General features: G+C 37.8%; 1 protein-coding gene across 5 annotated transcripts in view; it reads right to left on the bottom strand.

Annotated features, from left to right (window-relative positions):
- Nucleotides 1-22,222, bottom strand: part of LOC129446449 (3',5'-cyclic-AMP phosphodiesterase 4D) — a 206,455-nt gene that overhangs the window by 133,364 nt on the left and 50,869 nt on the right. The window contains exon 1 of one of the 5 annotated variants that reach the window (XM_055207486.2): nucleotides 19,465-19,638. The exons of 3 other annotated variants lie outside the window; for them this stretch is intronic. In XM_055207486.2, the coding sequence (XP_055063461.1) occupies nucleotides 19,465-19,556 (92 nt within the window). In that variant the 5' untranslated portion in view covers nucleotides 19,557-19,638. Of the gene's footprint in view, nucleotides 1-19,464; nucleotides 19,639-22,222 lie in introns of those variants that run through there. One more of the 5 variants, XM_055207490.2, reaches the window with a different exon arrangement.

Consider the following 22,222-nt stretch of genomic DNA (forward strand, 5'->3'; position numbering starts at 1 on the left):
GCTTTTGGTGTAACTCTTAGAAATTCTTAAAATATCAGAGTTAATACTTAACTTATGTTTGTTTTACAAAGAAAAAGTGTCTTACTCTAGGCATTATATTTGTCTCTCATTTCATTATTCTATATCTATTTATATATGTGTAAACATGCAGTCAGACTTAATACTATTTAATAGAAATCAGATTATTAATGTGACAGCTATAGTTTGAAGTAGCTCTGTATCTCTTCTCTAGATGTACACTTTTCACATGCAAATCTTTGTCGTGTTTCTTCTCTAATGCGTTAGTACTGTTTTATAAGAGAGCGACTAATAAGTATAGGCTAAGATATCTGCGCTTTCATACTGAACTCATTGATTTTAAATACGCGTGAGAGAGAGAGAGAGAGAGAGAGAGAGAGAGAGGGAGAGAGAGAGAGAGAGAGAGAGAGAGAGAGAGAGAGAGAGAGAACGCGCCTCGCAGGCACGTGCGCCAGCGAGACAGACACGTAAAGTGAAAGTATACCCCGCTACCTTTAACTCTACGTACTCCGCGGGACACATGCGTCCTTTCCATATAGATCACGCATCAGCAGCGATTGGTCACGTTACTTTAAAAAGTGCATCCGAATCGATACGGAGGATGCTGTATCGATGCGCGCATCGTCAGGCGTCCATGACGATGTATCGTCGTATCGATATTTTGAACACAGCACTAGTCTTTACTACCACATGCGCTTGTAACGCTAATCAGACATCCAAATGCCGTCATTACCACAAAAAATAAAATAAACCCACACGATCATTTTTTTCTTGATCGATCGTCGATGCCACGTTCGAGGAACTTGGACAATCGAGTACTCGTGCCCATCCCTACTTTTTACCCATTATCGGACATTGGCCGTGATTGTTTAAAAACAGCTGATGATGGCGGAAAAACACATCAGAACTCATGCCGCATGTGACTTATTATATATAATCAGGTCACAATAAAACAAACCTGCAGTTTGTACACTCAGCACTTCTAGGATTTTATGACAATAATAATTTGAAACAAGGAGTAAAAAGCTCAATATTGGTATTGACCGGTATTGTAATAAAATATCGGTATCGACACAGAAATTTTGTATCGGTGCATCCCTGGAAAATACAGACAATTATTATGTAAACAATTTGACAGATTTAATAAAAAAAGAATTAGCTCATCTGATTGAGAATCGGACTACATTGGTGACACACTATGTGAGGTTATTTTGTGAAACCTGTGAGGACAACACCACTAAAAAATGTAGCATCACTAAGTCTTTATATAAGACCTGGTCCTTGATTCCCAACTAAACTGATTTAAAAAAGCACAGTAACCCTTTAGACTAATTTGAGACAGTTAAGACAGAACCATCACCACATCCATAAACACCAAAGATCCATTTTCTTTGATAAGGTCTACTGAAACCATGGCAACTATCTCCTAATAAAGAGGCTATGACCTTCTGAATAGTGTATATTAAAGGGACAGCTGCAGCTGGCGATAGTCTATTTCGTAAACAAGCTAATGTGCCTCAAATGAGAAAGACGACTAGCACAAACATTAACCCTGCACCACAACGTCCGACTGCCTTTAATTTTATTTTGCACTTCGAGCAGACAATTATATTGCTCCTAGAGCTCTATTAGCTATCTTTATAAAAAAAACTAATTTTCTGTAGTATTTAAAGCTTTCCAGATGATCCCCAGAGAAAGAGATGGACTCAGGTATAAGCAGTTCATATTTCTCTGCTCTAATCATTTCAACGAAACGTAATCGTCAATTAGCAGCACCGGGTAGCCAACCATCTGCCATCACCTTTCGAAATAAAAGAGGCGATTTTACTTAGCAGAAAGGTGTTGCCGGGCAGGCGTACTCTATGTCTGTGTGGGAGATTGCAAGATTATCAGTGTTTGACTTTTAGGCTATTAAGTAATGCTTTATATTATTTCTTTTCATAGCTACTTCATTGCAAGTAATTGGGCTGCTTGCAAACAAAATGATCGCTTAGAAGTTACTCTTTCTTAGCTCATGGGACTTGCAAATGATGACCGAATTTTCTTTTTTGGGCAAACAAAATGGTAATGATGCTCTCAGCTGAATTTAAGTTATCTAGAAGAAATAACGGAGATGATAATCTTTTTGAAGATGTCAATTTATCTTTGTCAACTTGTTGGAAAAATTAATCCACCAAGCAAAGCGTAACTAGCAGAAATGCAAAATCGAAATAGTTAAACATTAGAAAACAGATAAGATCTTGTTAATATATCAATTATTTCGGTTAGACAATGAGATTAATTGTAGCATAAATGAAAACATTTGCTAAAGCCTTCTTATTCTTCTAAACTATTTCTGTCATAAACTAAGCTCAGGTTCGATAAATCATTTGATCAAATGCATATTACACCAATATACACCAATCCTCACGTGGTGATAGGGCTCCAGTCTATCCCGTTTCTGAACTAATTTGAGTCAGTTTATTGTCATCTTCAGTGTCATCCTAATGAGATTAAATTGGAGGAAGTCAACATGTGCTGTGGTCAGAAGAAGAGCAAAAGCACTTACAGAATGAAACAAAGCCATTAAAAAGATAATGATGAGAGATCTAATTATGATTGCAGTTCCTGGAAGGACAGTAGCAAGCCATGACAAAAGATGTTACCCATATTGCATCCTTTATTTATTAAAATCTGGAACAAAACAAGTACAAAACATGCAAAAAACCTGGCATGTATTGCTGTGAGTTCGTCTGACAGAACAAAAGCACACAACAGTTACAAGGAAATGCCTCATATTAATCCGATTTCAGGTGACAGAAAGATGTCACGTGGGAGCTGAACATAAGAAGAGAACAGAGAAACATCATGTGAATATAGATAAAAGAGTCCTTTGCTTGATTGATACGCTGACAAATCATCATAATCCAGGGGGACTTAACAAATGGATAAAACACTCTTTGCTGTCCAACAAAGAAATAAACACACAAACACACACAGACGCACACACATACAGTGACAGACAGGCTAAATTTAGTGCTAGAAGTCAGTATTGAGTTAAATTATTTGTGATATATTTTTTATGATTTATATAAAGATTGTCTACTATGTAAAGCACTTTGGTCCATTGTTATGGTATTAAAAGCATGCAGAAGTCCTGTGGGCGAAAATGCCTTGTTGATGCTAGAGGTCAGAGTAGAATGGGCCGACTGATTCAAGCTGATAAAAGAGCAACTTTGAAATAACCACTCGTTACAGAGGTATGCAGCAAAGCATTTGTGAAGCCACAACACGCACAACCTTGAGGCAGATGGGCTACAACAGCAGAAGACCCCACCTGGTACCACTCATCTCCACTACAAATAGGAAAAAGAGGCTACAATTTGCATGAGCTCACCAAAATTGGACAATTGAAGACTGGAAAAATTTTGCCTGGTCTGATGAGTCAGAATTTGGCGTAAACAGAATGAAAACATGGATCCATCATGCCTTGTTACCACTGTGCAGACTGGTGGTGGTGTAATGGTGTGGGAGATGTTTTCTTGGCACACTTTAGGGCCGTTAGTGCCAATTGGGCATTGTTTAAATGCCACGGCCTACCTAAGCATTGTTTCTGACCATGTCCATCCCTTTATGACCACCATGTACCCATCCTCTGATGGCTACTTCCAGCAGGATAATGCACCATGTCACAAAGCTTCAAACTGGTTCCTTGAACATGACAATGAGTTCACTGTACTAAAATGGCCCCCACAGTCACCAGATCTCAACCCAACAGAGCATCTTTGGGATGTGGTGGAACGGGACCTTCGTGCCCTGGGTGTGCATCCCACAAATCTCCATCAACTGCAAGATGCTATCCTATCAATATGCAGGGCTCGAAATTGCGACCATTTTGGTCGCATATGCGACCGAAATTTAATCTGTGCGACCTTAAAATATATTTGGGAGCATTTGTGCGACTGCCCATTTTGTTGTGACGCGAGTTGATTGTGATCCTGCGTGCTGGCGCTGTCCCAGGTTCAGTGTTCTCTCCAACGATACATAACCAATCAAATTTCACCATTAAGTTCTTGCGTTTAATGAAGACCGCAGATTGGCTAATATGAGCGTCAGTCATTCCTTGTTGCCGTGGAGCGCGGAAATGTGAAAAGACGAACGCGTCGCGAGCATGACGAGAGCAAGCCGATTACAGCCAAGGTTATTACTGTATTTTATGACGACGATCCGGATTAACTCCACCACCGGAAAATACGAGTTGACGTTAAACCTTTCAGAGTGGCTTAAAGATTTCGAGTGTCTTCGCTATGAAAATGTAACTTACTGTGTTTACTGTAAATCCTGTAAAACGGCGTTAATGGCGGAATCAAAACATTTTAAGCGCCAGACGTACCTTGCTTAAACATGGCGAAAGTGCCAAAAACACAAGACGTGTCATGACAAATGTGTTTATTATTGATGAAGACACCGACCTCCTGTCTGTCAAAGTGTGTTTGATGGTGTATGTGCGCATGCGCTGGTGAATGGACATTCGGCAAACATCCTTGTGGTCCATGTTGCTGTGGAATACGACAATGCTGATGGTATGTTTTTATTGTATTTTTTAAAACATTGCCTATTTAGTAGTAAAAGCATCCTGGTAATGCAGTTATCAATACCAATATATATTAGCCTTCTATATTAGGGTCACTTTTGTAATGTCACAATTAATCAGTGTTTTATGTGTTTGCTATATTTTCTATGTAATCTTAATCATGTTACCTGTAATTGTTAAATTATTATTGCTGCTATACTATTTCAACAGCATTGGGTATTAATTTAGGAATTTATGCAGCAAAAAATAAAATAAAATAGAAGACCAACTTTTAAATGCTGGCCATAGGATGTGTAAAGCCCGGTGGTGGTGTTTTATTTTTAATAAAATAAATCTATTAACATTTACATTGTAGTTGTGGTGCTTTTTAATTTTTGGATGCGCCTAAATTTTTGCTGGTGCTCCTAACTCTTTAAAGTTGGGAGCACCAGTGCTACCAAATAAAAAAGTTAATTTTGAGCCCTGAATATGGGACAACATTTCTAAAGAATGTTTTCAGCATCTTGTTGAATCAATGCCACATAGAATTAAGGCAGTTCTGAAGGCGAAATGTGTTCCTAATAATCCTTTAGGTGAGTTTATATACATAATTATTATACACAGTTCACACACACACACACACACACACACACACACACACACACACACAGACACACACACACACACACATATATATGATGTAAACAAAAACTTTTATTCTGCTATAGATCAATCGCGATTAATCGTTATGCATCCCTAATACAAATACATTTTCATTGATTAATTGATTGAATGATTGATTAATGTAGCAGTAACTCTGCATACGAAAACATTTATAAATATAAACAAACTTAAACAACAAAAAGTACAAATAACATTCAACATAACTTAAAGGGTGATTTGCAGGTAAAATTTTTCAACGAATTTGTGCAATTTGCTTGTTGATAATAAACATTTAAACTGTTATTCATTGTATTTTATGTTGTTGGGTATCACAAAACCCGAAAAAGTATGAAAAAGTACAGCGGTTTGCAATGATTCTCCTTTCCCACACGACGCACTGTATGACGTCACGCTGGGGAGAGAATTGACCAAAGCCGCCTTGAGAGCATTGAGAATGACTATAGAAAGACGAGTAAAGTACAGTTCTGATAGCGCAGATTATAGATAAATACATAGATAGATAGATAGATAGATAGATAGATAGATAGATAGATAGATAGATAGATAGATAGATAGATAGATAGATAGATAGATAGATAGATAGATAGATAGATAGATAGATAGATAGATAGATAGATAGATAGATAGATAGATAGACAGATAAACAGACAGACAGATAGACAGACAGACAGACAGACAGATGGATAGGCTAGTATAGAGAGATAGGCAGACAGCCAGATAGCATAAGGTTAGCATATCTTCGTGTAGAAAGTAAACAAACAATTAACATACTCGTGCATGCTGGCTTGAGGGGGTCCATGATCCTGCCTGAAATGGGTGTAACTTTATGCGATCTTCAGCACAAACGGTTTGGCAGCATGTCTCTAATCCTTGAAGGTGAGTGAAGCACGTCACATCTGTTCGCGGGGACCAGTGACCCAAACGCACTCACTTTCTTACAGCCAGTAGCGAATGGCAATCGGGAGTGCGGGACTTTCCGATCTGATAATAGTTATACATTTCGAGTTAACACCGTCTGGCGGCGTGAAACGCGTCCGGTTCCCGCAGCCCGCTGGTCAAACTGTGCAGCCTCTCTCAACAAAGTATATAAAAGTGCACAACGTGTTCGGCAGGTCCAAACATGTACAGTATTGATAAAAATACGGTGATCAATGAGCGGTTCCTCCTCAAATGGCATAGTCTGTCGTGATGTAAAAAGCCGCCGAACGCCTGTTTATTACAGTATGTATGCGGTCGGATCCGAGTGTGCTGCAGCTGCTGACTGCTGCTGCATATAAAATGATCGTGTGATTCGTTATCGCATAAACAATACAACAAAGCATTCTTTTATTTCACAAAACAATATATTTGAGATATTATTTGATAGACTAGTAAGTGTGGATTAAGGATGTTTAAAAATCTCTAGCCTGGTGGTCAGGACATGAATGGATCAAATCACCAGATTTGCAAAGTTGTATTTATCTCCACATATATCATAAATAATAATTATCATGGTAACTTTGCAGTATAACACATTATATATTTCCTACGATGTATATATGATTTCCAAATTATATACGTAAGTATTAAACAGCAATAAATGTCTCATCTATCTCTATGGCTCTGGCTGAGTCTTTCTTCACTTCTACCCAACGTGACATCATCGCAGAATTGCGTTAAAAAAACCGTTAATACCAAAAACGTAAAAAAAGTGGTCTTTAAGACCATGTTTGAGACATTTTAAAAATTATACACATATCTTGAGTGATTTATGTACCCATTAATCGACAGTGGTGGTTAACCTGCAAGACGCACTTTAACATAATTGTTTGAACTTTAATTCATTACACAAAAACAAGCTTAAACAGTGTTTACACTAATATATCTCAAATGGACTATGAGACAAAGTATATGGGCCACTGCATTTCACCAGTATAAAAAATAAAAATGTTATTTTCACAAGATATGCAAGGACACCATCACAGCAACAGCTTACAAAGAGAGGAAATTCTATTCAAAGAAAATACATTAGTACATTACACCAACCTGTCTACAAAGCTTAAATTGTTTTTAAAGACATAAGATTCTCAACATTTGTTAAGAGGGTCACATTAAAGCTTGGAGTATAGTTCGGTTTTTACATGTATGCTGAATGCACAGCCTTGCAAAGCATAGTTTATTTGACTCGTTTGCATACACTTATGTTCACATATGGTTTACACTGACGCTGACCCTCACATACGTGTAAAAACTGAACTATACTTAAGTTACTCATCATTTCGCTTGAAAGACAAACAAATCCTGTTCTGTACGTTCTACTTCTACTGTATATTGACCCTATATATACACACACGTGCTGCTCCATGTAAACAAACAGACACCTCTTAAATCTTTGATGAGCTGAGGGCTATATGGCAGAACACTCAATCTAACCTGACAACTTGGTAAAATACATTTCCCAGTGGAAGTGAGTTGAATCCCTACAGTGCTGGTCACAGATCAGCCATGGCACAACATTAATAGCCCGTGCACTTACAGCGTAAATTTCCATGGGCTTTTAGGGAGAGCTGACTAAGAGCATGACCTACAACACAGAAACAATTTAAACCAAGAAATAACCGTAAAAATGTGGTAACCTGTGGAGGAAAGATTCTGGGGTTTTTAATTTGAATCCAATCAGACCTTCTCTAAAGAGCACACATATCCTTCACCAATTAGACAAGAGGAAATGCTCTGCAGGATATTCCCAAACATCTGCAACAGACTAATTAATCCCACTAACATAAAACTAAATAAACTGGGTTAACGTAAAATGAATATCTGGGGTAAAAAAATTCGTATGGGGAAATGTAAGCAAATGTTGAGCAAATCTGACACCGAGTGCTGCTGATTTTATTTGAGATAAGTGGATTATCTAAATATATATATAAAATATAAAAAATCATATTTTCACCTCAAAATAAATGCATCATCAAATCACCAGTTCACTGATAATTCACACTTAGGTATTTCTTTACTTAAAGCACCGGAGCTCGGAGCACCCAGGGAGCTACACTGCGACCAAACTTGAACTGCCGTTGCGACCCTAATTTTTAATGGGTCGCAAATGTGCTACCTAATGTTTTAGACAATGTGCTATGATTTACTATGAGCATTTATTAAAACAGAAATGTGGATTTTAAGAATACGTTTTATAACGTGCTCTGAGCCATCAACACGTTGGCTTCATTTTGTGTGAAAGCACGTCGTATCTCTCCCTATCAGTGTGCGTTTGCGTGCTCAGCTGTTTCTCAATGAATTAGGTGCGACGCAAGCGCAGTGTCTTCCATGTTTCTGAACTTGAGCAGAGGTCTTTCTTCACTGAGGACGCGGGACCCGTATGGTTCCGGGTTTATATTTTAAATGGTCTGTCGGGTCCGGTTAGGTCCTAGTTTAATTACTTTGGGTCCCAAGTCTGATTAATGTTGTGTTTATAACCCGAGTCGATCGAAAAACGGCCATGAGCGCTACCGCGCTAAAGCTCGAGTAGCGTGCCTTCGGTTTCTATGGCGATGGTTCTTGTTACGACCACGCGCTGCATTTTCTTTATCACATTTTTTTAATAATCTTATTATTAATAAACCATATCTTTTCTAAAACCATATCCATATTAAGTTTAGACAGAGATTGTAGCAAAAAGCAGTGCTAATGTCAAGCCCATTGCACTATACGAGCAAAGCAATGTAAAAGCTGTCACCGGGACAGCAAGTAGACTTTTAAATCTGAAATAATGAGTGGATTAAGCTTTTTAAATCGGCAAGAGAGAAATAGAAAGATAGAGCAGAAGCAGTAAAAGTGCCTATCTAATAGAAATTATTACCATTATAACATCAGACATAACATCAGTCACATTTATAATCTATAGACCTGCACTGTCTATTAATATACTATACATAGTATTGTATTATATTGAGTTTGATAAATTGGGGTCTAATTGCTTCATATATCAGTGCAAAAACAGTAAGTGTTTTCGTGGTGCTTTGACAAACAGTGTCAGCTTTGTTAATGGCAAAGAAAGTTTGGGGTGGTTAGACTGATGAAATGTAATGTGAAATTAATATTAATTTTCAATAAATCAAAGTATTGTGTTGTGTCACACATTATTAGTTCTTCGTCACATGTATAGTAGACCATTATTTGTCAGTGGGTAATAATTGCCCTTTTTACCGGCTACCACCACCAAGTAAATTTCAGATCTGTGGGAAGGAAACACTGCAACGTTTAAGAAAACAAGAAGGCATGTGGTTTAAAAGATGGCAAGTAAAATAAAAAGCATATCTGTATGCAATACAGTTTCATTATTGTTCATTATTATCCAGAGCGCCTTAATATAACTTGAAAAAAATATGTGCGACCAAATCATATTTTGCGCCAGTAACTGAAAAAGTTGGTAGCGCAAGTGCCACCAGTGGAAAAGGTTAGTGTAGTTCCCTGGCACCTATTGTCCAATTCACGTTTTTACATTTCCTTCGGTGAGTAAGTGTGTATTAGTACATGTTAACGATATGCAAAAGGTACAAACCCAAAACGATGGAGTTAGTTTGTCTAGAACAAAGCACTCACATACCTCATATGGGTAATATACTATTGCCGCAATAGTTAGCCTGTCTGGAACCGAGCTGACTTGAACCACTATAATGTTTGACACTTGCATTGCATGCGAACGGCCCCTACGCTAATAGAATAGAGTTTTTCTCTCCCTGTCTCGTCCTCGACCACAAGGACCATGAGACAAACAGACCCAGTTCCGGTTGCTGTGAAGATCATTGCATCACTGATCCACTGGCTGTCCTTCAACGTGATGACCAGCCGATGCCCGACCAACGACCACCGGCTAAACCAGTTTAATTCGCTTACCCACCTCCTATCCCTACCGTTTCTATATATATATAAATATATATTAATTCCTCCCAAGGGTTTTTGTCCTTCTAGGACTTTTTCCCATTGGGTTTTTTTTCCTAGAGGGTTTTTAGTCCCAGGGAGAGTCAGCCAACTTTGGCTTAACTTAGCACTTTACTGTATACGTTACATTATTAATATGCTCGCTTGTACGGTTTAACCGCTTTCTCTACTTCTTATATTATCTATTGATTTTCTGTGTTCTCCTCTACATCTTCTCATGTAAAGCTGCTTTGCAACAATTAACACTTGTGAAAAGCGCTATATAAATAAAATTGAATTGAATTGAATTGAATCATCTCCATTGTAAATCTATTTTCTTGGACTACAACAAACACACTGTTTGTAGGCAACAGTTTACTTCCTGGGATTGGTGATGAAGACAAGACCAACATTATCATAATTCCTCCCGTTTCGGACTCACAGCCTGTAAGTTAACTCCTGTTAGCATTGTGAGCGAATCTTTCAAACATGGTAAGGAGCGTCACATTTCTGGCTGACGTCAGAGGTATTCAGGCCAATCACAGGGTTCTCACACCTTAGTTAACTTTAAATTCAAGGACCTTTCAAGGGCTTTCCAGGTCAAATATCCTCAAATTCAAGGACTAAATGGGGGACACATTTCAAGTGAGAGCAAGGTTACATTGTGTTACCCTTTAAGATACATTGTTACAATTCCCTTTCGAGGGAACTCGCGCTGCGTCACTGCGGTGACACTTTGGGGATGCCTCTAAGTGCGTCTGAATGTGTATATAAAATTCAACCAATGGTGAGGCTTAACGACAAAGACAGGGTGACGCGGGAGCAGGGCCGTGCACAGACCTTTTGAGGGGCATGTGCTGTAACTGATCTCACATAATAATCATTTTAAAAGCTTTATATTTATTCACTATTAATGATTAAAAAAATTCTCTATTAATTAATGAAAAATTACATTTTATGATAGCTTGGCATTATACAGTGAAAAGGATATCTTTGGATATTGGCTTTAACAATTTACATCCTGGGTGTTTGTCTGTATTAGGCCTATTTCTAGTCATGTATTTGTGAAGTGCTCTTGTGTACTCGCTCTTATTTAATTGTAGAGTATATTAATTTAAATTGTTTCCTCTGCTTACATAAAGTTAAATAAAAATATGTTTGAAGAAAAAAAGATATTCTGTTTGGTTTTATAAGCTATTTTTTTTATTTGGTTAACATGTTTATGTATGTGATTGAGAAGAGGGTGACATAGGAGATTAAAGATCAAAATAGGAGATTATACTATACTATAAACATACCATTAGCATATTCAACATGTATCTGCCTACCTAGCTAAAACTGTGCTGAGGACCAGACCTTGGTCTTTTGAAGGTGCAAATAACTGCATTACTGAAAAATATACTAAATACTAAATGGACTTAACTCTATGCAGTTGATTTCAGAATAAAAAGTTATGAACCAAATAATCATATGACTCCCTTGACTAATTCAAGGCATAAGATACATGCATATACAATAAGTTATATCCAGATAGCATACTGTAAAGAGTGACAGGGCAATATAATGTAACTTACATACTTGTATCCTTTACACGTTTCTCGTCTCTATCCAGTTTTCCTAACTGGGCATCTGATGTCTAAGACCTTTCTAATCTGTAATGTTTTTGGTGTTAATGTAGGCTAGACATTTACCCGCGCGGGCGCATCTTCTCGCGTGAGATGTGTTGACTTTAGTTAAACGATTGAGACGCGTCATGCAAAAAAAGCGGTAAAAACCCGACCCTCCATTCCGTATTGTTGTCAGGGGTGCCCTTCACATGCGTAAACACTTGTTTAAAAACTGCTCGCGCTTTGTCAAAAACTGCATTTGGTCGCAGTTTGAAGCCCTTGGTGCCCCCTGATTGCCCACTCGCCCAATCCCGTCTATGGATAATTCGGCTCTGCTCAAATTTATAAAACATGCGCCGTTATAGACATACTAGTGTTATTTTCTTAATTAGACAGCATTGTATTCAAACAACAAGATATTTATTTACCGTTGCAAGACGTTCAGCTGCTCTGACTGACTGCTGTGGAACTTCAGCTCGCTGCACTCAGGGGGCGGAGTTAAGAGGTTTGACTGACAGTTTGAGCGGATCCAAAAAGATTTAGTTTTTTTATAATTTTATTTGATAAATATATTTGTAAAACACACAGACAGACGCAAATGGTAAACAATAGCATTAATTTATATATATATATATATATATAAAAAAAAATAAAACACCTCCAAAAAAGGGCACTTCGGAGTGTAAGGACAAAAAGGGCATGTGTTCTGCACAGGTTGAGCCCTATCTGTGCACGTGCCTGCGCGGGAGCCAGGAAGTATATCGCTATCTGAAATTTTGCCAAAGACGAAGTAACAGGGACGCAGGAAGTATGGTAAGTGAGACGCAATGTCTCGTTCTCATCTCAGGGAACAACAGTTACATACATAACCCGAGACGTTTTCATGTGTCAAACACAACTATTCAAAAAAGCATTTTGGTATGAATCAACATTCACATACAGATAAAAGCATTTAAAGCAAACAGTTTAGCACGTGTGCTTATAAAGTCTAGAATTTTTATGATATTATCCTACACTACACAGGGAATAATATGGATTTTTTTCCCAGAAAACTTAATAGTAAACTTAAAAAAAGATTCAAGCAGTTCCAATTACCTGTATTTATGGAAAATAATGTGTTTTTTAAGCCATAAACCACGCAAACACATTGTATTAGACCAAATACATTGTTTTTAGCAGTGAAATAGATGCACTTTAATAATATGCATAATGTTGTTTTAATATACTCTATTACTCAGTGGGTAACACTGTTGGCTCACCCCATGAAGGTCACCAGTCTGAAATTGGGCCTCGGGAGGCCTTTCTGTGTAGAGTCTCTGTGTCAGCGTGGGTTTACCTTGGGTACTCTGGGAGTCCAAGACATACAAGTAAGGCGAATTGAAAATGCCAAACTGTCCTTCCCGAACTTATGTATAGATTAAATAACTCTCACTACAAATAAAGCCATAGTTGCAGGAATAGCAATAAACAAATAATATGCTCTATTAAAAATTTCAATTTGTGATACTCCCAGCTGAGTACTAACTAGATTGAATTCATTATCACATTCTTAGCTCACATTAACTCATTATCATTAAAACTCATTCCATAATGCTAAAGCTGTGCTAAAGGTTTTTATTTTAGTGGCATCAAGCTCAAAAAGGGTGTTTGTGTATGCAAACCATCGGTTATATGAGGAAAACACTCAGTGGTGAGGATCAGAGGGTACCAGAAGTCGTTAAAATAAAGTGTAGTAATTGGCTTTCTTGTTTATCTAACAAATGAGCCCTGATATGTTCTGAGCTTGGCGACTTTAGGGAATTTCAACGGAGAGAATGACAACATAATTTGTTAGCATAATAATAGAATTCCAATGAGGTTTTTAGGGAACGTTTGCAATCTGGTCTTAAAGATAACGGACATTCTTCCTTAAACTTTAAAATCTGCATTATTCAGATGCACTGGGGGTTATTATATCTGTTGGTATGGTATTATCATTAAAATGCATGAAGTAATTTTTTAGGTTGGTTGCCAGGGTATTGCTATTCAGTTGCCTGGGGGCTTTGGGTGGTTGCTTACTAAGTGACCCACGTCAAATCCCATTTATCTCTATGATATGGTTCTGGTCTGTTTAATGGCTCTTCAAATGGAAATCATAAGTATTATGACTTACAAAATTAATAGCACACCACTCCTTAACAAGACATGGCTACTCTCAGCACCCATTATACCCCTACTGACTGACCCATCATAGAAATACTTAATGAGAAATTCTTTAATGAGAAGAGGGATTTGAAACTGATGAAAGACAACCATCTGAGAAATTAAGACGACTTTGTAATTGAAGTACATTAAAAGAGGTCAAAAGGCTACAAAATGAACTTAAATGTGAGTAAAAATGAGCGTTATGTCTTAAGCAGTACAAAACTGTTCGACGTATTGCAATACAGGTGACGCAACCACTTCTACTTAAGAGCATTTATGCGTGAAACAGGATACTTACTGACTGGACTGTGAAAAGTGATTACAATATGACAGGTGGTTGGAGGTGAGAGGTTTAAAAGTGATGTCAAAAATTAAAGAGATGAAGCGTGATATTACATTCTGATGACAAAAGACAAACCTTTTTCTAGGCTAACATGCACTGCATCGTACACATTAAGACCAAGTAAATAGGGTAAATTTTCGTCTTTATGTTGACTTCAAAGCACATTATCACAAAGAAAGTATTTTTTTAACGTGAATAAAAAGAAACATGAGAACCAAAATGAATAGACCGTGCAATGCAATCTGGAAACTTTAAAGAGTAACTAAACCCTAAACCAACTTTTTTTAGTTAATTATCTGTAAGAATGGTGTTTATTAGTGCTGTTCATTGATTTTAGTAAGTTTTTGGACATACTATAATATATGGTGTAAAAACGTCTGAGTGCTGCCCTCTTCAGGTTGAACGGTGGCTACTGCAGTTTATTTTTCCTATTGGATGTTGAGTCCAAAAAATGACTCGTGACGTAAGCAGATTCAAGCTCACCACGCCCTTGTTACGATCTCACCACACACTTGGTACGAGCTTAGTTCGTCCCCTCTATCTCCGTTGGGATCTGCCCACTTTTCTTGAATTTTTCAAATATTGCCAGTGGGCGGAGTCAGGCTCTGACCAGAGGTTTAGTTACGCTTTAACTCGGAAATACAATCTCCTGAGCGGTTTGCTGTAAATGTGCAAACAAATTGAAAAATAAAAAAGTAATGCAAAATTAAATTTTAGGGCTGGTAAAAACTTTTATGGTAGGAAATGTACACCAGCAACTGGCAAGTAACACAAAAGTTATTTTATATGCTGGGGCCAGATGCTCCATAAAACTAAGCATCTCACTTTCGTAAAGGTGCAGCTTTCGGATCAATTAAGATCCCTTATCGATAAAGGCAGGCACACTTCCACCGCCATTTTTCACACCTTCCATCGCAGTAACAGGTACCAAATCGATGTTACTGTAAGTCATTTATCTTGCGAGTTCTGTCGTCAGTAAATCTCTCAATAAAAGGTGACATCAAAATAAAAACTCAATAAAAACAATCACACCAACAAAACACTGCATGGTGATACTTTAGAGCTCAAGTATTCAAAATACTTCCAATACTTTGTGGCTTTAGACAAGCATTCATCAGTATATTGATTTCCCAAAAGGTCTGGGTACATTCCCAGGAATACAAAGCAGGAAATGTTCGGAAGTGCCGGCTCTCTGACTATTTTCTTAGCTTGGTTTGCTTAGGAACACCACCACACTACTAATGACATACATCTTTAACAAGTTTTATTCAAGCATGTTGACACTGTCGATGTATGCTTTCAATTAGCACTTCAGAAACTAGTAGCACTACTCGAGAGGCATCAAGAGTCACGTAACTCCCACTTTTATAAAAGCTTCTCCAGATCACTCGACTTTAAGATGAAACATGAAAAATAATACACCTTGCTTTACACCTGAAGTTGGACGCTTCATTACGATCTGACACAGACCAGAAAAGTGGACAAAGCTAGGGAGATCGCTTTCATTTTTTGCAGTTGTTCTCTCTAATTAGGTATCTGTGAGGACGAAGCCTAGAAGACATCTCTCCCTAAAGCAACTTCACATCGAGTGAAAGGATCTCTTTTCCCTGGACCTCAAAGGAATGCCGGACATCTTCAAGTGGCCCAGCTTTAATTAGTTGCCTGAAATGTCTTGAGAAGAGTAACATAAAATGATGAAGCCTGTATGTAATCTGGTCCTTCTTATTATGCATAGCAAGCTTGCTCTAAAATTTCATATTTATTACTGGGTTGTATATGACAATGTAGTCAACATCCAGTAGTTATCTCCAAATTTATCATGGTATGATTAATCCCAACATCATACTTCAAAATGACAAAGGTGCAGTCACACAGGTGGTACTGTAAATAGGTTGTTTACTCAATATGGGTATAACTAACCACAAATCTACCCTTACCCACCAACTACCTCACTGTCAAAATGCATGTGTCACGGTTAAATAATCATGCATTTCCAAAATGTCATGCATAACTTGAAGTGCTCACAATAGAATGGGTTCAACCAAATACAAAATGATGCATGACTCTTTCTCCTTAAAAATGTAAAGATTTTCAAATCACAAACAGTGCCTGGTTGAATTTTTGAGAAACTTGCACACATTTCAGCATTCACAGAATAAAAATCACATCCATAAATTCACACATCATAAAGGAAGACTATATAGTACAGATCAGTGGTTGTGTACTGTAATTGGATGTGCCCTTGACCCTGAGGACTCATATAACATTGTTACACAATACTCATAAATCTGATGAGGTTTTACTTTATAGCTGGAAGGTAATGTGAGCGTATGGGAATACAGATTCATACACTCTAATTAGGACAATAACTCTGTGTCTCCACTAAATCTGACAAACCCTCGAAAAGCAACTACAGTATGTAGGTATACAGCTACAGCACATGTTTTTTATAAGCTATAATTATTGAAGCTATTTTAACGAATATGATGTACTACTAAGTGCACTAAAACAGCAAGAGTAGTATTGATATACATTGCAATTTTAGATATTACCCTCCAAAAATAAAATTGGTTTAATAGAAGGGCTATCGCAATGATTAAATAATGATTAAATTGTCATTATTTGACCTAATTTCAGATCACCACAATGATTGCACATCTCTTTAAAAAACACAAAAGGGAGCTGTAGGAATTGATTTTTGCAGCCACTACAGACATGTGCGGTCCAGTACTAATATGACCTTAGCAGGATTGGCTACTATTTAAGGCCTGTTCTGGTATAGTTTATTTTGATTGCATTTTTATTTTCAGTTTTTTTCAGACACTTTATTGTGTTTATTTCTTATGAAGAATTTTAATTAACAGAAAATTAACAAGGTTCCCACACCTTATAGTTATTTAACTTCAAATTCAAGGACCTTTCAAGGACTTTCCAGGTCCAATATCCTCAAATTCAAGGACTAAATGGGGGGACACATTTCAAGTGAGAGCAAGGTTACATTGTGTTACCTTTAAAGAATGTTACAGTTCCCTTTCAAGGGAACTCGCGCTGCGTCACTGCAGTGACACTGGGGATTCCTCCAAGTGCGTCTGAATGTGTATATCAAATTCAACCAATGGTGAGGCTTAACGACAAAGACAGAGTGATGCGGGAGCCAGAAAGTATATCACTATCTGAAATATTGTCAAAGACGACGTTACAGGGACGCAGGAAGTATGGCAAGGGAGACATAGCGTCTCGTTCCCTTCTCAGGGAACAACAGTTACATACGTAACCCGAGACGTTTTCATGTGTCAAACACAACTATGCAAAAAAGCATTTTGGTATGAACCAACATTCGCATACAGCAGATATAAGCATTTAAAGGGAACATTTTAGCACGTGCGCTTAAAAAGACAAATTTTTATGATATTATCCTACACTGCACAGGGAATAATACGGATTTTTTTCCAGAAAACTTCTTGCATAAAATAGATTCAAGCACTTCTAATGACCTGTATCTATGTATGTATATTTTCAAAAACTTCCCAGGGCCTTGAATATGGCGGTGGAAGTGTGCCTGGCTCTATGGACCCGTGGGAACCCTGAATTAATCGTCATAACCGTCAAAGCACTAAAACAGGCAATTAATCGTCATAATCGCCACAATTTATTAGACAATCAACCAAAAGCCAAATTTCATAATCATGAGAGCCCTATTAATATATCACAAATTTAACCAAACCGTATAAGTTTAAATACTGCAAGTGGTTGACGGAGAAAGCAAAATGTCAACTCTCAGGGCTGTGTCCTTCTCTCTTGTTATCTGTCAATCCATCTATCTTCTTCCCAGCTCAGCCCTAACAATGTGCTCTCTGAAATGTACTCAGGGAATGAAAACCAACACTGTCATTACTCCTTATGACCAACACTACTGGCAGATGAAGGCAGCCCACCCAGAAACCCCGCAGCAGGACAATGCGTTCTCTGCATTTTAGAGAAAAATAAGCCTTTGCTCAACTCCTACTGTGTGCCTCAAGACATTTTATGTTTCAAACAAATCCAAAAATCAAAGAGGCATAAAGTGATAAAAACCAAGAAGGTTTTATTTATGGAAATTACTTTCTTCACCTGTGTATGGAAATACAGTAAGACACATTTACTGTACGAGATTGACTATTGACCCATTAATTATGTCTCTAAGTGCAGAGGTTTGTCCTCCTGAGGACAAAATTCAAGGTGGAACAACAACTATGATTTATTACAGCCAAAACAAGACAGTCAATGACAACTATTATCAGTGTAATCCAAGCTTGCGTTCCCACAAAGTTTAACATTTTGGGCATTGCAATGAATGAATTCACAAAATAAAAAGTATTTAATTAATTAAGCTAAAATACACTTCCTTAATCCCTAAACTAATGTTGGCCAAAAATGTAACCTAATAACCAGAGGTTTTATCAGGGGATTTATATCATTAGACCGAGCTCATACACAAGATTTCATTTCCCCAGAGTATAATTTGTAAATAAATAACTACTTGAAATGATATAAACAACACATAAATATAAATAATTTTCCACATAAGAAAGTGCTTCATCCATGCATCCAATATATATCCATATCTTGTTATTCTTAAGTGATCTCCTCCAAAAATTCAATGAATGAATGGAAATGTATATGTAATGGAAATATGTCGTATTTTATCAAGTAAAAATAAACTGATCAAATGACAAAGCAGTGCTAAAAGATTTACCAATATCTGCGCAATGCATAAGCGTTGCATACAATTGCGCTGATAAGGACGCCCAAAAACCCTCAAAGAAAAAAAAGAACTTTCTGAGTTTTTTAAGGTTGAGATAGCCTAATAACACACATTATGGCCAATATTGTATGCTACTGTCTTTAGTCTATACGAGATTAAATTAATGACAAGTTGCGGTCTAATGAGTGAACCAACAAGAAATGAGAGAATGATTGAAAGAAATGTAACGCGTGAGGCGTCCCGTGCGTAACAAAAAAACTATGCGCTTTTAGTCACTATTACTTTAAATAAGTGCATCGACTTTCAACTTCATACAGCTTATTTTAAGACAACAAAGACCGATTTCTTACCGAGATAAATTCACACAAAGAAAGTGCAAAGACCATTTACACACCCATCTATCTCCTCATGATAAAGACAGCTCACATCTTACCGCCTAAATCCCTGAAAAGACGACGGCCACGACATCCGTGATTTCTTCAGACCCGGTCGGTGACCCGTATCCACCGCGTAGGTTCGGTCCATTTTCCCCGGTGCTCTCAGGTAAGCTATCTGACGGTGTGTGAGAGAATATCCGCTGTCTCCCACCCTCTCTCCCTCGCTCTCTCTCTCTCTCTCTCTCTCTCTGATGAGAGTTTCTGCGCAGAGATGCTGAGGCGGAGGAGGTGCGCGTGCATTAGACCGGCCACTTTCCCGCTCAGCAGGAGCGACCGTTATTTTAAACTGTCTGACTCCGAGTTAACGCGCCTCAGAAAAGCCGCCTTTAATATTGAAACACACGCTGCACAACTTGTCAAACGGAAAATGCCGTGAATGAAGAATCTAATATTTGAGGTAAAATGCCTACTGTAACATAACCCTGTACACTAAAAAGACGAAATACAGTATGTTGAAATGGTATTGAAATATTGTAATGACTACAATAATAATCACATTTAAAATTCATGTACAAAAGTTCTGACAATTAAAGGTTATGCATAATATATGGCCTACTCTAATTTGGTTTAAGCAGATATATCTGTCATTGTCAATCCTGTCTATATTCTAATGTATATCCAGTTAAAGGGCACCTATGGTACATACCCCAAAGTAAACGATGAGATTTCATCTCCAATGTAAATCTGTTTTCTTGGACTACAACAAACACACGGATTGTATGCAACCCCTGCTGAAAAAAAAACAGCATACCAGCAAGACCAGCGTATGTTGTGTTTTGGTGCTGGTTTGCTAGTGAACACCAGCTAAACCAGCATTAAACCACCATCAACACCAGCATTAGCAACAGCTAAACCAGCACCAAACCAGCATTAGCACCAGCATCCCATGCTGGTCATACCAGCATATGTTGGGTTTTTGGTGCTGGTATGCTGGTGACCACCAGCTAAACCAGCATAATTCCCATGCTGGTTTGATGCTGTTTTTTTCAGCAGGGACAGTTTACTTCCTGTGATTGGTGATGTAGACAAGACCGACATTATCATAATTCCTCCCGCTTGGACTCACAGCCTGTAAGTTAGCTCCGGTTAGCATTGCATTGTGACCGAATCTTTCAAACACGGAGTGTCATATTTCCAACTGACATCAGAGGAAGTCAGGCCAATCAAATCCATGCATTTCAGGAAGAGAGTTAAATCTGGAGCTACAAAAATGTACGATATGTGGAAAATGTGTTTTTTTTAAACCATAAACCACGCAAACACATTGTATTATCCTAAATACACAAAATAATGTGGGGCGTGGCCACTGGAGTGATGGGTGAACTTCCACTACTGTCACTACAGTTGAGCTAGGCGGGTGTGGTTTCAGCAATCAGCCACCTTAGGTTCATCCACGTCCCATCTCTTCCCCTGTTTTTGGTTATCCGCCAGTGATTCACGGCCAAGATGGCGACGGCAGACACCACCTACTATTGGCTTCAAAAAAGCTCTTCATAAACCTATGGGTGACGTCATGGACACTACATTCAACATTGTTCAACGATTAAATATGGTCATTTTCTAAGTTAATTGAACTCATCGGTTTCTTCTGTAAAACAGAACAAAAATATTAATGGCTTATCCTGCTCTCAAGGGGATATCCACATTTTTGTCCGATAAAATAATCACCACTTCCTTCCACTATCAATAGAGCTAATGTAAAATAAAAGAGAATTTAAAAACTAATTGGAAAATACAAAACTACAAATCAGAAACATTTAGTCATCCAGCTGTTTCGTGGGATTTTTTAACTAACGTTTTCCATCAACTGCTGTGATGGTTCAACTTCGTGGGTTTAGGCAGCAAATGCATTATGCAGTGCAGATCAGGCATGTACTCGAGAGTGAATTTTACTATGCAAATTCAAGTTTACTGTAGGCTGACTGATTTTCGTGAGTTGATAAGTTTCGTGATTGAACTGAATTATGGATATAGGTCTGGTAGAGCAAATCAAAGCACCTATTTGCTTAATGGGTCTTTGAGCTTGAAGCCCTAAAATGGATTTTTCCCCCGTAATGAACCTCTAAAAATAAGTCTAGTGAACCTTTCAAGAGAATAAAACGCAATCTAAACCCATCTGATGACGGCAAAGAAATAAATGAATAATCTGCGCACATAATTGGAGTATGTACGAATCAAGGCTTGCGTCATGCACGGTTTTATTTATTACATGCCACAGCATGCAACAACTTCCACACGAAGTCCAGATGTATTCGTATATCAAGAAGCACAAGAGAATATGACTCACCAGACACATAAAAATTGTATTTCAGTCCATAGCTGATTCAGACTCCTGATATTGCCACTCCAGCGCAGCATGGCTTCAGCAAGAGTCAAAAGCAAATTTCTATATTCATGAAAGCGGCATTGACTTTCAAAAAGTGTATTTTACTGCAAAAGATCGGCAAAGGTCATCCATAATGGAATGCGTTTAGGATTGTTAATGATTCATACTTTGCCTAAATGAAAGTACACGAATGTGAAGCAGCCGTAGTGGGACTGTCATACCCACCCAATCTGCAGTACGTCTGAGAAAGTGTGTCACTAGGTTTGATTCAGTGACAGTTTGGATCTGCTCTGGATGAATTATAAATGTGAAATGCTTAGGGGCAAACCAATACTGTATATGCAGGGAATGCATCTTTAAAGTACCACTACTCTATCCTTTGCAGTCTATACTGTCAGAAAATCAATGATGTAATCACAACAAAACTA

This window comes from Misgurnus anguillicaudatus, chromosome 12, assembly GCF_027580225.2.
Source record: "Misgurnus anguillicaudatus chromosome 12, ASM2758022v2, whole genome shotgun sequence".
NCBI classification, from domain to species: domain Eukaryota; kingdom Metazoa; phylum Chordata; class Actinopteri; order Cypriniformes; family Cobitidae; genus Misgurnus; species Misgurnus anguillicaudatus.